At 38.8% G+C, this 16,740-nt stretch overlaps 1 protein-coding gene and 1 pseudogene across 1 annotated transcript; both read left to right on the top strand.

Moving 5' to 3' along the window:
- Positions 1 to 4,420: 4,420 nt before the first annotated feature.
- On the top strand, positions 4,421 to 5,951 carry LOC147861639 (uncharacterized). Its single transcript, XM_087322643.1, has 2 exons — positions 4,421 to 5,219; positions 5,309 to 5,951. The coding sequence occupies exons 1-2, from the start codon at positions 4,439 to 4,441 to the stop codon at positions 5,407 to 5,409; spliced, it is 882 nt and encodes a 293-aa protein (XP_087178769.1). The 5' UTR covers positions 4,421 to 4,438; the 3' UTR covers positions 5,410 to 5,951.
- An 8,964-nt stretch (positions 5,952 to 14,915) lies between these two features.
- LOC147861638 (glucan endo-1,3-beta-glucosidase 14 pseudogene) lies at positions 14,916 to 16,562 on the top strand (annotated as a pseudogene).
- The last annotated feature ends 178 nt before the right edge of the window (positions 16,563 to 16,740 follow it).

Below are 16,740 nucleotides of genomic sequence, written 5' to 3'. Positions count from 1 at the left end.
TGAAAGGGAACAAGACCATGACACTTTAATTGTGAATAAGTATAAAAGCTAAATTATTGGCGTTATACTTCACCTTCTTCATTTTTCATGATCATCTTTCTCTCTTTTATTTTCATAAATACTATGGTATTAATTATGAAAGTGAATTTACAACAATAGACGGAATATGATATCCTATCAGCTCACCAAAAAATTAATGAGACTTTTCATGACATCCCTCATCTCTATCTAGATACATCATTGTCATGGGTTCAATAGGCAAGATGAACCCTCCATTGGGGAAAGGATTTATACAACCGTAATGTGACATGTTCAATTGCCAATAGGCAAGATGAATGCTCCACCGAGGAAAAAAGATTTACTTGCTCTCCCATTAAGAAAATTACTACATCAATATTCTATTCAACTTTCACTGATATGCTTTGATTCCATGCCTACCATCATCCCTAGATACACTTGGAAGTATTCTCTTATTAGGTTTCTCCAAGTCAAGAAACAAACCTCATATACACTATTACTTCTTGTATTGGGATCACCTCTCGTTAAGATTATGGCCATGGAATTTGTTTATTAATACATGCTTAAGGTTCAAAAGGTTTCCCACATCAACTTTCTATAATCACATAGGAAGCAAGAAAACAAATCCAAAAAGACACATAAAAGCAAATTTTGTATGTTCCGATTAGATGCAAGATATGGAAAAATGGTTTGTAAGTTGGTATGCAACACACTTGATTCATGATGCATCAATAGTTTCCTATGTGAATGAGTCCTTTTTGCAACCCCAATGTATCATGACATGGGAAAACGTGAGGCTAACACAATATACTGCATATATTGCAACCAACTACATAACTATATTCTTTGCATAATGGGGACACCACACATATTAATACATGTTAGAGCCCATCCCATTGCCTACCATCCAAACCATTTATTCCATGTGATTTAGCCCAAAGTCAATACAGTGTGATAAGGGTGTTGATGCACAATGATTTGGGCTTGATGCAAGTAAAAGTAGGCTTGCGTTGTGTATTGGTAATGTATATATAAATGTTTTGCTCGACATGTCTTTTGTCATATTTTAGCTTGTGTGTATGTTTTTGTTGTGTTTTGAATAAGTTTTTTGTTTAATCACTTATCTAGTTTCCCATAATTATATGCCTCTTGTATGGATACATCGAGTATGTCACATGTGCATGCTATGTCATTATACGCATCAAAACGTGTGAATGTTATGTGTCCATGCTAAGGTGTCCCTATGTCTATGTATACAAAAACTTAATCTTGTGTGTGGTTTAATGAGTGTGGGAGCATGGAACAGTAAAAAATGCCTAAATATGAGAATCTAAAACAAGAATAAGGCAAAAAAACTTAAGTTATGAATATAAATAAATGGACTTGAACTAGCCAATTAAAGGAAAGCATAATTTCTCTACGAGCCTGGAATGACAATATTGGTAGGCTTAGTCTTGCTACAATCTTGGTAGAGAATGGTTTATTGGAAGATATAAGTTGCTTCTTATTTGGATATTATTCTTATGGTTGCTAAGACTGTTGAACGAGGATTTGGCTCATTCGTTTTCTATTTCATCATCTCTTTCAGACTATTTATAATTCGTAATTAAATATAAAATAAATTATTTATTGGCCAAGTTCTTACAAATATATCATAAGGGCTCGTTGTCGTATAAAGAAGGTTAATAGTATAAAGTGAAGTCGCTACAGGTCGTTCCCTCCTAAAATGGGGAGGTTCTCAGATGTTGCAGATGGTGGATGGCAATGCCAAATGGATTATCAACCTCCACGGTGGTTGTTCCCTCCGAGGGCATCAAAAATCGCAAATAGGTGGGCATTGCCACATGAGGAGATTGGAGGATGTCTATGCTGAAATTCGGTTTTGGTGTGAGGGTTGGAAGTGGCTCACAACTAAGAGGGTGCACTATAAATGGCACTTGTAAGTGGAACAATTGGTGGGGGACTCATATGTTTCGTGGCTCATATCCATGGCATGAAGGTTGCTCATCCGTCTCTGTTCGTCTCTATTGATATGGTGATTATTAGCTTATTTTTTGTTGATTCCTTTGTACATGCTTGTTCTCTACGTAGCCTGGTAGCCATGAAAGTTGGCTTGTATGATATGAGATGTTGTGTACTATCCTATGTACATAGACTTAACTAATGGAAGTGTAAATAATTAAGTACTTAAACTAAGGGTTAACTAGTATTTGATTATGTAAGTAGTTAATCACGTATGTGATTAAGCAACAAGAGACAATGTGATATGTGTGTATGTGTGAGTGTGAGTGTGAGTGTGAGTGTGAGAGTAAGGAAATTAAATGAGAGATAGAGAGGATATACACTTATGAACAATAAGGTAAATGTGGGATGATTAACAAGAGAGTAGCTTGAAGACCTTTCTCTGTATTAATAAGCATCAATTACAAAAATACTCACAATGAGGTATGTATAGTACATACCTCTAATGTAAAAAGGTGCACATGTGTGAGGAGAATATAGGTACAAGGATGTAAGTCTTATATTACATGAACTTGGTAGTGGAAGATCTAGAATGTATCCCCAGTACAAAATCATATTTAAGGGTTTAAAGTCAACACACTAACTAGATTCTATGTATGTAACTACTAAGTTACATAATTGACAAAATAACTAAACCTAGTTGAGCTTAATATCTCAATAGGAAATAGTAAATTTTTGGAAAAAAGGAAAGAAAGAAGATAGATCATGACAAATTACAATGGAAATTACTTAAAACACACAATTATTATAAATGAATTAAGTTATATTCTTTAGCAAAAACGTTCAATAATTCTTAATGGGCATTGTGTGAGTAATGCAATGTGATGTATTCCTCTTATTTTGTGAATATATTGAAGTAAACAAGTTAACGACGATTTTATGTGCGATGACCAATATGGAACAATATTGTAGTTGGTGAATATATTTCCTTCCACAAGCAAAATTCCCAAGATAAAAACATCTTGTACTAAAACTACAAAACTCAAATAGTTATTGCACAGAACATCCATTAAATTATAGCCAATACAAAATCACAAGAATATTTTCATTCAAACTTTCAAAGTAGGGTCCTCGAACGGGTTCATTATTGTTTACAATTCAATGCCCACAAGAACAACCACATTTTCATCCAAGAAATATAGGATTTAGGAAAAAAGTTTTAATTATACACGTTATGTGGGTAATGCTTAAATTATAACAAGGCAATACATACAATGTGAAGAATTGTTTCTAATTTCCAAACATGTCCAAAAGGTTAGAATCCAAACAGAAAGAATAAGAAAATTGACAAAAACCAACATATATGGGACAAGAAGTATAAATATCATGTGGCATTGGTTTACAAAGAATATGGACATGGAAAATTATAACCATTTCTAACCATAAACTTCCCTAGCTTCAAGGGTCTTCAAAACATTTAAGGCTTTCCAAATCAATGGATTGCCTCTTCCTAGTAACATTATTCAAAGCCAAATCTTCAAATAATTTGTGAATCAAGATATCTACAATCTTGAGTTGGATAACTGAAAGCTCGTATTTCCAACTAAAGAGGCTTCCAAAGAAATAATAAAATGTGTATTCTAGAGGCAAAGCTAATATCGATACTAGAAATCCAAGCTCTTCGGTGCATCCTCGTTGTTTGTGACCCAAGGGGAGGATGAGGCCAGGATACCCACAAGGCACAATCAAACATCACTGGGTAACAACCTTGAGTTGGATAGCATATATTGCCAACAAATGAGGCTGCCAAAGAAATAACTAAATGTGTATTCTAGAGGCAAAGCTAATATTTGGTACTAGAAAACCAAGCTCTCTGGGTAATTGTCGTTGTTTGTGACCCAAGGGGAGGATGAAGGCCAGGATGCTCACAAAGCATGATCAAACTGCACATGATGACCGACCGATATTGTCGTTGTTGTTTGAAGTTCAAGATGCAAGCCACAAGACCCAAGGAAACAGGGGATGCTAGACCAATAGATGGGCGGGTAGCTGCAAGAAGTTCAAGATGTAGGTAGGCCACAAGACCCAAGGAAGGAAACATGGGATGGACCGACTGATAGATGGACGGGTAGCTACATGAAGTTCAAGATGTAGACCACAAGACCCGAGAAAACCGACAAGATGGGCAGGCAGACATTCGATATGAGGCCCAATGTGGAAAGGAGACCATAAAAGCACCGGGTGGCATGATCTGAATGGAGCATGAAGGATACAAAAACACAGACACACACACCGCTTTTAGTTTTTTTGGGGTCACCAAAAATATGCAAAGAGAGTTTCTCCTTTTTGAAGATATGTCACAACAAAGAGAGGAACTTCCCAATTTGTGGCACTTCTTAGGGAGGAGCTCAATCCAATTATAATTCTATGTGATACAGAACCAAAGTAAAAAGCACCAATGGAGGCAATCAGTAAGAGGAGAATTCGAGTTATATGCACTGACCCAGATGCTACAGACACCTCTTCATCCTCCTCAAGCGATGGAGAACCTTCTTCTTCTTCTTCTTCTTCTTCTTCTTCATCATCATTATCATCATCTTGTTCTTGTTCTACATCTACATCTTCGACTTCCTCGAACTGGTCCCGAGCTCCGCCTCTCCACCGTGCTCGACTTGCCGAGGCTATGTCCACAATCCCACAATCCCGATCTACCAAGCGTAATGCTATCTCTTCTTCTCCTTCTTCGAGAAACTCGCACAAGGCAGCGGCTACTTCGGTGAGGATCGATGGTAAGCAAAAAGATATATGCAAGGAGAAGGTCAGGAAAGTGAAGCTTTCCAACCTTCGGGACATTTCTTGTCTCGGAAAACTACGGCCACGGCCCGAAGCCGGCATGTCCAATCGTCAACAACCCGGACGGCCGGAAGTGTTGTTATGTGGAGGCGAAGGGAGACATATGGTTGAACCCCAAGATGTTCAAGATGACCTAATCAAAGGCCATTATGATGAATCTACCAACGTTTACAACCTTACTTATAGGGACGGCATAAAGCTTCTAAATAGATGCTCTCTTGCAGGAAATCCTCATGTTCCTAGTCATTTTGAAGATGTCGGTTTGTTGTTGCCGGTGGCAGGAGTAGTGAATTCTCCTACCTCGGTTTTGGACACAACTACCACCATTGATTCCGGGGTCGGAAACTCAAGTCTAGAGTTTGATGATATAAACCCTAATTCCATGGGTAAACAAACATTTCTCTCACAAGCATGTAGGTAGTATCGCCCGTCCCTATATGAGTGGGCTCATCATTTGGATTAATTGATTTCACAGGCTCCCTAATGATGGATGAAGTGGAGCACCATGAACTTGAATCCCTCGAGAGCTTGACATTTGTGGACAATCTCTTTGTGGACGATATCGATCAAGAATAGTGAACAAGAAGGCTGGCTGGTCAAAAGCATCATTTGGCGCGTGATTCCGAGCTCGATATGGAGGCATTGAGATGGATTTTACTTGCGTAGCCATGATATGCAACATCATACATAAACATAAGAGAGTCTCGAAGAATTAGATACTTTGGAAGAGGTTGATTGATGTGCACGAAAATTTTCTCTCACAATTTGCAGGTGCATTGGGATAGAGTGTAGTAGGGATAAAATGTAGGTTTTGATTTACTAGCTTCTTAGTGATTCTTTAATTGAAATTTGCATTAGATGCTTAAGAGGGGCTGTGTGCGGTATTGTCCCTCATGAGAGTAGCAACTTGTGCTTTGGAATAGTGTGGTATGGACAAAATTCGAGTATTGGTTGCTCTAGTCCTAGTTATTTTTTTATTGACATTGGTCCCCAAGCCCATCATCCACTTGTAGTTAGGCAAAGAAGAGACAAGAAAGTGTTGCTAGATTTATCAAAGGTTGAAACCATGTTGTTCACAATTTTGGGTGTGTTGGATTGGTTTATTCAATATATATATATATATAATCCATAAGAGATCTTTTAATCTTCGTATCATTTCTCAAGATCTTATGAGTACATCATTTCTAGAGATTCGTACTAATGCATGTGTTGGTTGTTACGAGCTTTTGTACTTTGCCCTAATTCTAATGCATCATTTCGTCTAGTCTATGTACTTGAATTATCATTCTTGTGTTCCCAATAATAGTTAAGTTTAGGTTCACCTTTAACATTTGAGAATACATATGGAATCATGAGCACATGGTGAAATGAGCAAACTAACGGTAATGGCAAAAAAACACGCAATAGGCATTAGAGTTTGAAGTGAGTGAAACGTGTACATAGGATAAAAGCAATGTGATTCAATGTTCATACATGAGCATGTTTAAAGTTGGTGACAAATAGGAAGATAGAAAATGTGAATTGCTTATCTAATGTTATTATTCAACAACTACTTGCTACTGGCACGGAATAATAACATCTTTAGTCTTGGGCAAATAAATTAACTTGAAGACTATAAAAAGAGCTTTGAACATTTCAAATTCTAGCTCTAAACTTCTTGAATATCAATAGTCATTATGCAATTCCTCACACAGTATGTAAAACTGATTCACTTAGTTTGGTTCCATTTGGTCATATATGACCTTTGAGGACGATAATAAAATCTATCAATGTCTATCTTTTTGTGTCAGACACACACACCTCACTTGATATATTTCATGGCATATATACACTTGATTTTCCCAAGAGCTTTATTCTCTAGTTCTTTACATCACTTCTCAATTGTAATATATTGGACCTGTGCATGGTTACAAACTTACCACCTAGTGCCAATGCATGCTCACCAACTGGCATCAATTCATGCTCGTCACAAGGCTCTCTTGCATGTTCACCATTTGGTTATCATGTGTAACTACCACACAAATTGTAACAATCATCTAAGAATGATTTACTTAGTTTGGTCCTACGAGTCATATTTGACCTTTGGCGGTGCCAATAAAATTGGTTTAAATCCATCTATCTCTCCTTCCCACACACAACACATATCACACATCTTACTCATCTTATTAAATCTATTTCATGGAGTATATACACTTGATTCTCCGAAAAACTATATTTTTTAGTTCTATATCACTTCTCTATATATAATATCCCTAGACCTATGCATGGTCATCACCTAGCATCATATCATGCTCACCACGTACCATTGATCCCATATGTATCTATCATATGATATTAAAATTTATCTATCATTCTCAAGGAGTTATGCGTAATGCACACTCAACACTCTTGCTTTTTTATACGACTCACATGAAAACGAGAGTTACTTTCCGATTTCCCATGGATGGCTTACATTAGGTCTCTCACTTTAACTTTGAAATTTACATAAGTGGATGATCTTATTCACTTGAATTGTTGGCATTACGAAGAGTGGCTTCCCAATTTCCAACAATTTGCCTACCTTTGAAGTTTCTCAAAGTCACACACCACAATCAAGTTCTTACTCTTATTTATTTATGCTATTTATGTAAGTTTAGAATTACTACCCTATTTAAGCGAGACGTAAGTAGGTTACAACTTTGATGTGTTCATAATCAAGTAGTAGCACAATCCACGATATCTACAAAGGAGATATTTATTGAGTTGCTTTTATCTTTCCTAGTCACCTAATTGGGAACTATGAGTTTTTTTAAGCATTCTATCTTAGGTTTTTTGGATATAGGGTCTAAATTGGTTGCTAGCATAATCCGTAATATCCATAAATCATTTCTACTTGTTCATTCCCCTCTTTGAAAACAATCTCGCATAACAACTTGTGCAACAATGATTCACCAAAGTTAAATTGCCATGTTCAAAACATTGTAGTTTAACTTTGATTACCAACCATCAACTTTTACGAATTGAGAGAGAGAGATAGATAGATAGATAGATAGATAGATAGATAGATAGATTATATTATCGTCTTCGGAGGTCAAATATGACCTATGAGACCAAAAAATTACATTTCACGTGATACGTGTGAAAGTGAGTAGTGACTCTCGATGTTCAAGAACTTTACCAATGAATGTTGCAATTGAGAGTGCACATTGTGGTTGTGAGAGGAATTCATGAAAAGATTGGGCTCGATCGAAGAGATGTGGAAAGCATGGTCGAATATGATCAAAGGCAAAGCATTGTATCAAAGTGTGATACTCAGACTCACGAACTTGTTTAGGGCAAAGTGTGCATAGCCGACCACTCTCATCACTTGTACCCCAACACCCTGTTTCACATCGCAATGCATGTGAGCTAAGTCGCATGGAAGCAATGGTTCGAATGGAAGATAACGGTATGGGCTCTAACATGTATGGATGTGTACGATTTCCTCGTTCCGCAAAGAATATGGTTTTGTAGTTAGGTGCAACATGTGTAGTATAATGTGTGAAGCGTGAGCCTCCACATTTGTCCCATGTCATGATACATTGGCGTTGCAAAAATGCCTCATTTACAGAGGAATCTAATGATGCATCATGAAGCAAGTGCCTCACATCCCATCTACCAAACCATTTTTCTATATCTTGCAACCAACCGGAACACAAAATTTTGCTTTTATGTGTCTTTTGGATCTTTTTGCTTGCTTCCCATGCAATTCTAGGAAGTTGATGTGAGGGACTTTTTTGAACCTTAAGCATGTATTCAACAACCCTTTCCATGGCCATGATCTCAATGGGAAGCGATCCCGTCTCAAGGAGGAGGAGGGTGTAGGGCGTTTGTTTCTTAACTTGTAGAAACTTGGTAAGAAAATGCTTTTGGACATTTTCAAACTCTTTCCACATAGATTTAGGGATGCTACCGCCCCATACTTCCACCCCATAGAGAAGAACTGGTGTCACCAAAGTGTCGAAAAGATATTTCTTGAGGACCCAACACTTAATATCTCCAAGATTGCATGTGTTCTCAAATGCATAGTATGCTCACTTGCCCGCCTCTAAGCGGCGTGTAGCACATTCAGTCCATCTATGATTTGAAGGAACTTCAAGGCCAAGATATTTGAAGCTTTCCACACATTCAAGTGGCTCATTGTTGTAGATAATGCATGGTTTATCTCTTTTTTGGCTCTTCACAAGCATAATCTTTGTTTTAGAGCTATTGACACTTAATTTAGTATGCATGCAAATTTTTTCTAATGCCTTCATAAGCTTTTGTGCATCTCCTAAAGTATTTGCAAAAAGCACTACATCATCTGCATATAGCAAAAGCATAATTACAACATTCCCAATGGCAACTTCTTCAATACATTCTTCCTTTGCAAACTTGGTAACCATTTCTTCCAATTCATCAATGCATAGACCAAATAGTGTTGGTGAGAGTGGGCATCCTTGCTTAACACCAATAGTGCTTTTGAAAAAATCTGAAAGTTTATCTCTCATACGCACACAACATATAACCTTCTCATAAATTCGGGAAATTGCAAGCATATATTCACTTGGCACCTCAAGTTCTTCCATTCGCCTCCAAAGATGCTCACGAGGTACCATATCAAAAGCTTTCTTGAAGTCTACAAAGCAACAATATAAACCTTTACCTCTAAGGCGACTTTCCTCCATTAATACTTGAAGGGTGATAAGGTGATCAATGGTGCTATGGTGTTTCCGAAAGCCAGCTTGTCCATAAGCTCTCTTACCACTTTTTTCAGCCCATACACTTATCTTTGATTCCATTATACATCCAAATAGTTTTGCCATTAATGAGCCAACCATGATGGTTCGATAGTTGTTTACATTATTTATATCTCCACCTTTATGTAAAGGTTTGATCCAATTTGTAGTCCAATCGTACGGCATACCATGTTGCAATGCATCATTAAACATATCCGTTATCCATATATGTGCTTCCTTTCCCGTCCATTTGAGCATTTTAGCCTTTATACATTGAAGATCGCTTGCCTTTCGAGAGGCCAATTTCTTAAGTCCTATGCATATATCTTCAATGCATATTTCTTAAAGAAGGGAGGCATATGTGAAAGAGAACCATAACACATCATCTTTCCGGCAAGAGATAACTCATATAAATTCTTACAATGCATAGACAAGTTGTGAAGAGTTAAGTCACCATAACTCTCAACACGTTTTCCCTTTAAGTTTCCCCAAAATTTAGCACATGCATGTGCTTTCTCTTGCGTTTGGATAAATTGTTGAGTAACTTCCCATATTCTTCTCTTTCTTTGAATAAGCCTTTTATACTCATGCAAATGCTTTTGGTAATTCTCTTTATCCTTAACTACATCCAAAACCATAAGGCACTTTCGAGCTTCATGACATTCTTTATCAAACCATTTTTTCCTAAGTTTCTTGGTGCATTTCCAAGATGTGCGGTTGGTCGAAAAACATTTGTTTGTACATGAGAGAATGACTTTCTTGAAAGCTTCCCATTTGCATTCTAGTGTGGCACCATGTTGTATCTTTGTCATTTGTAACATATCCTCAACCATCTTGGAATACATGGGTGCTCGCTTAAGGTTCATGCTCAAGTGCGGTTGTTTATTATCTTCAATAGCCTTCTCACAATCAAACCTATGCATACATTTGAGATCAATACATAAAGGCCTATGATCGGATTCCGGTGTCCATTCACCAAGTGAGAATTTATGTATACGATCCAAGATACATTCGAAAAGTAGCACATAGTCAATCACACTATTTCCGTTGTGTTTTCTACATGTAAAACCATTAGTGTTGGGCCATAAGGAAATACCATTTGCAATAAGCAATCCAGTACTATTGCACATTTGTAGGAGTAACTTCCCAAATTGGTCCGGATCTTTTTCATCGATAGAAGAGCGGTTATACATTTGCATATCCTCTTGCATCCTTGAGATATGTGGCATGAAAGATTCTTGTGAATCAAGTTGGAAACTTCTTGCACGAGCATTCATGTCACCAAAGACAATAACTTCCCCTTTGGATTTGAAATAAGCAATATCATCTTCTAGATTGGCAAACGGTTGATCTTTATCCAAACAAGCATAAAAGTTAGAATCTTGATGAGGAATGTAACATCCAACTACAAAAGTGGGCAAATCATCAGGTGTTTCTATTTTGAGCCATATGTAGCATTTATGTTCATCATTTTTTATGATTGACACATATTTCTCTATTTCCTTCTTAATCAAACATGCCACCCCTCCTTGTCCTCTTCTTTGTCTTGGATTTTTCTTCCATATCAGAGAGAGAGAGAGAGAGAGAGAGAACATTTGACATGGGATAGCAAGCTCATCTTCCACTCCATATGACAGTCTTCTTTGGTTGGCAATGATGGGTGGTTTGTCTTTGGCATGACCTTTGAATTGCCACTAAACTTCAAAAGGGACATTTTTTTCTATACATTGAATGAGGATGATAGACACATGTTCAGCTAGATGCAGAATTCTAAAGTTATTTGGATTGTTATATTGCAACTTTGGGTATCACCTAGCTAAGATAATATCAAACCCTCAATATGTGTTCTCTTAGTGAGGTAGAATTTTACCTCCCTATCCGTTTAAGGGTATCTAGTTAGCTTAGGTGTTGGGCTATATTCTACAAATGTTGGAATTTGAGAGATAAATAGTCTTGCAAAATGATACAAAACTTACATTCCCATAATTTGATCATTATTAAAGTAGGGTCCCCAATGGGGCATTACAACATGTAAATAGGCTATAAGGAAATTTGATGTGTTTGTTCTTAAATTGAGCCTCTTATACAAAGGAGACACCTTTTATGTTAATTGGTCTTTCAATACCTTTCAAGGCTTTTTAACATCTGCAAACAAGATGGATAAAGAGAGAAGGCTTCACATTTTGTTTTGCAACCCTTTCGATATTTGTTGTGGAGAAGAGGGCTCATATGGGTTGTGTGGAAGGATCTAGTAACAACTAAGTGCTTGGGAGGAGCTATAATATTGGAATTATCTTCACATATGATGGATCACAGGTTTTCGTTATTGTATGACATATGTTCACACTCACAATCATAGATATCTATTGAACAAATGGGAGGACAAAGATTAACGAGTCATGGTGGCAATTACTTAGTGGAAGTATTCGACTTAAAAACCTCATTCTTCATGTGGTGTCATGGCTCGAAGAGCTCTCTTTATTGGTCCTCATTCGACTTAGAACACTCGGTTGTGTTGTGGCACAAAGAGCTCTCCTTATTTTTTTGGGCTCCATATTTAATACATGGAATAGTAATTCTTGCAGAAGGAGTTACTAATGTCTTCATGATTATCCTATTGGCATGGATAGCAAAGATTGATCATTGCGTTATCAATTTAATTATTTGTTTAGTTGAACGGTCGAAGAGTTGGGGCATGTAGTTGATGCTCAATCACAAAGATTCTTGGATTTCATCAAAGTGCAACATGACAAGCATAATGCATTGGTCTACTTCCAAGGGGTTCTTCTAATACATGTAGGCAATGGCAAGCATATATCACTTGATACTTGAATTCTTCCATGCATCTCCGAAGATATGCATACGACACCATATCATAAAACTTTCTTTAAGTCCACGATGCAATAAATATAACCCTTGACCTTTCAAACAACTTTTCTCCATTAGGACTCAAAGAGTGACAAAGGTTAGCACGTGTTATTATTGTTTTCAAAATGATCTCACATGCACTTGGTTTGTTGACATTACATACCAAATAACTTTGCGATGAGATGATCAATCACAAATGTTCAATATTATTTATATATTCCCATTAATGTAAAAGTTTGATCCAATTTGTACTCAATTCATGGGGTTTGCCGTGATAGAATGCACGATTAATTAACCTTATCACTTATCGAAGCATGCGTTTCATTTCCCATCCATTTGAGCATTTTGGTCTTCATACCTTGCAAATTGCTTGCCTTTGTAGTTGTCAATTTCTGAAGGCTTTGCATACATCCTCAGTGGTAAATACGGAAAGCATATGTGGAAGAGAGTCTTAGCACAACATTTTTTTGCGTTGGTTGCTAGTGTAAGTTCTTACAATGCATTCACACATTCACAAAAGTTAAGCTCCCACAACTCTAAACACATTTCCCTTTATTTTTCTCCAAACTTTTATGAAATTTTATGAAATATATGTGCTTTCTTTTGGGTTAGGATAAGTTTATTATTATCTTCTTCTTCTTCTTGAATTTTGAACAATCATTTTGTATGCACATGGATACTTTTGATGGGTTTTCTTAACTTTGATTGTGTCTTGACTCATAAAATACTTTTGAGCTTCTTGGCAGCTTTTGATTTGCATTATAATGTTGCGCTAATTTTTAGCTTTGTCTTTGGTAACATGTTCCCAACTATACTAGCATGCATTGCTCCTCTTTTAAAGTCCATGCAAATATGGTTGTCTTGCAAAAGGGTGGAAGCTTCATACTCAAGTTCGTTCATATATTATAGACCAATGCATAAAGTCCTAACGCCCAATTCTATATTCCAAGTTCCATTACCCAAGCTAATCTTAATTATACAATCCAAGATACCTTGTGAAAATAACCATAGTTGATCACATTATTTCCATTGTCTTTCTACTTGCAAAGTCATCAATGTCACTCCATACAAAGATATACCAATTTCCTATAAGCATTTTGCTACAATTGTAGATTTGTAAGAGTAGATTTGCATATTGATACCGATCTTTTTCATCCTTAGAAGCTCAACCATACATGTGTATATCCTCTCCCATCCTTGAGATATGTGGCATGAAAGATAAATGGGTGTCATGCCGCAAAGTAGATATCACTTAATGACCACTTCTTCCCCAAGGTTTTCACATCTACATGATATCATTGATTTTACCATGTGGATATACCTTTATTCTGTGATGTACTAGATTTGGAAATATTCTTTATGTGCCACCAAGATTGTCGCATGTTTATCCTTATGAGATTCACAGGTTGTGATATGTGGGTGTCATGTGGCAAAGTAGATATCACTTAATGACCACTTCTTCACCAAGATTTTCACATGCATATGATGTCATTGCACTACCATGTGGCTATACCTTTATTTTGTGATGGATAAGATTTGTAAGTACCACTTACTAAGTGGCACTTAGGTTGTCTTATATTTGTGCTTATGATATTCACTATTTGTGTCACCCCACTATTGATATAAATAAAATACCGAAGAGTTTAGAAAAGGAGTAAATATAAAACCAATGTTTTATTAAAATTTATTATCAACGTAATGCTTCTAGAATGGAAAAGGTTGGTTGGAAGGAAATGGGACGAGCATCTTATTGGTCTTAAAAAAAACGATAGAAAACGATGTTATATTTGACAATTGATCATATAAAAAACATAGGATTCTCTTTCGGTTCAGAAAAGTGTTGGTCGGATCATTTCATAATCTAATCATGCCCTTTGACATAATGGGGTCTACCTCAGAAGAGATGAAACATAATATGTCCTACACTCGAGGTATGATTTATATGTGTTAGGGACTTGGGCAACAATTTGGAGTTTTCACAAACCAACACTTGTGGGTGGGCATTATGCACATAGTTTCACGTTAAATAGAACCCAACATAGCAACATCAAAATGAGCAAAGCAAGGTAGCTTTGGTCATGGTCACATGGAAACAATAGGGTTACTTGGGCTGGGGAAAGCATCGGCTTCCGATACTCAGTGGGGTGTTGAAACCCGACAAAGCGACATTGTCGGATCACCGAGAGTTGAGACCCCAAGGATCATCTTGCTTTATTTATTTGTCTTCCAAATATGTAGTTAATATGGATAGGTGAAGTCTTTTGGGCTATTTATTTATGACCCCCTTTTTTTGGATATAAGTCTGATATTAGTATAGACCTTTCGATTTCCAGACTAAGAGTCAAGACGGTAAAATTTATGTCAATTAAATTTAGAGTTCCCAACTTCCCATATAAAATATAATATACACACACATAAAACACCACATAGAAAAAACACTATCTTTTTACACCTCTTCTTCTTCTTCTTCTTCTTCTTCTTCTTCTTCCAACTTGCTAGAAACCTCCACTAACACACACTTAAAGAGTCTTGAAAGTGGTGCTTTGTGCCCAAGCTAGTGTAGGCACACATATAACATGGCATGGAGAGCTGTAGGGGTGCAATTTATCTATTTTGGGGTGGTCCTCATCTACTTCTTTACAGCCTCCATCCTGCTGGCGGCTCCGATCCCGCTAGGTGTTAACTATGGCACCGTAGCGGACAACCTCCCGCCGCCATCCGAGGTCGTCGTGCTCCTCAAGACCACCATCATTAACAAGGTGAAACTATTCTCCGTTGACGGCCCCATCCTCAACGCATTTGCGAATTCGGGCATCGAGATCATGGTGGGCATCGGGGACGACCAAATCAAGCCGCTCGCGAATGGCGGGGTGCCCGCGGCCAAAGAGTGGGTCAATGCCAATGTCGCCCCTTATGTCCCCGCCACCGACATTGCCTACCTCTCCGTGGGCAATGAGGTCCTCTCGGCCTCGGATGGGGAGATGATTTGGGACCTCCAATTCGCGATGGAGAACCTCTACACCGCATGCCAAGAGCTCGGGTTCGTCGACATCAAGGTCACTACCCCACATTCGATGGGTCTTCTTCAAAGCTCCGACCCTCCGTCCAATGGGAGCTTCGCCGACGGAGCGGCCGCGATCCTCCGGCCCATTCTTGCGTTCCTCGCGAGGACGCGATCACCTTACGTAGCGAACGCGTACCCGTTCTTCGGGTACTTGTCCAACCCGAACCGGACAAACCTCGAGTATGCCCTTTTCGGGGCGGACAAGGCGCCGCATTACGACCCCGTCACGAAGCTGAGCTACGACAACATGTTCGACGCGCAAGTCGATGCGGTCTACGCGGCCATCGCGGCGTTGGGCTACGACAACATCTCGGTGGTGGTCGGGGAGACGGGGTGGCCATCGGCGGGGGACGAGTACGAGCCCGGGGTGAGCCTCGAGAACGCGAAGGCCTTCAATTCGAACCTCGTGAAGCGAATCGTGTCGGGCCGCGGGACGCCGGGGAAGCCCGGGGCTCCGGTGTCGGCCTACATCTTCGCGCTCTTCAACGAGGATCTGAAGCCGGGGGCGGGGTCGGAGCGGAATTGGGGGCTATTCGCACCCGACAAGGCTCCGGTCTACGATTGCGGGATCATGAAGCTCGGTGCAACCAATTCTTCTTCTTCTTCTTCTTCTTCTTCTCCTTCTCCTTCTCCTTCTTCTTCTTCTTCTTCTCCTCCTCCTTCTTCTTCTTCTTCTTCTGCCCCTTCTCCTTCATCTTCTTCTTCTGCCCCTTCTTCTGCTCCTTCTTCTTCTTCGCCGATAGCCATGCCTAGTTACCCTTCTGCAGCACCGACTGCAGAGATCGATGGTTCGCCTACACCTTCGCCGGAGGCTGAAGAGATGGCTCCTTCTTCCTCTGCTCCATCGTCGATCCAGATCTCACCGTCGCCATCGCCGTCGCCATCGCCGCTCACATCAAGCTCCTCCTCCTCCTTCACTGCCAGCTGGCATCTCTCTCTACCCTCCATCCTTGCCCTGCTGTCGTGCACTCTGATCTAGAGAGAGAGACGCACAGAGAGAGAGCGAGAGAGAGAGAGACCACACTCAGAAGGAGAAAGCAAAAACAAAAAAAGCAAAATGCCGTTTCACATTTGCAACGGCCAGGCGGACAGCTTTTAATGCTGTGTTCACACTAGTGAGCCCAAATTTCTTGTCATAAAAGAAAGAAAAAGAGAGAGAGAGAAAGAAGCTTAGTTTGAATTCCCGTCTTTGTAAAACGGCCCGTTGGAACGAAACACCCTTTTGAGGATCATCAATTG

This window comes from Azolla caroliniana, unplaced genomic scaffold (genome assembly GCF_043228905.1).
Source record: "Azolla caroliniana isolate FFs.n. ecotype wild unplaced genomic scaffold, voAzoCaro1.0.p SCAF_7, whole genome shotgun sequence".
Lineage (NCBI taxonomy): Eukaryota > Viridiplantae > Streptophyta > Polypodiopsida > Salviniales > Salviniaceae > Azolla > Azolla caroliniana.
The sequence above is the reverse complement of the archived record's forward strand: the minus strand, read 5'-3'. Positions and strand labels throughout refer to the sequence as shown.

Excerpts from the sequence above, each read along its gene's own strand:
- LOC147861639 (XM_087322643.1), top strand. The coding sequence starts at position 4,439 with ATGGAGGCAATCAGTAAGAGGAGAATTCGAGTTATATGCACTGACCCA. Across the intron at positions 5,220-5,308 it reads TATAAACCCTAATTCCATGG|GCTCCCTAATGATGGATGAA; the intron begins GTAAACAAACAT and ends TTGATTTCACAG.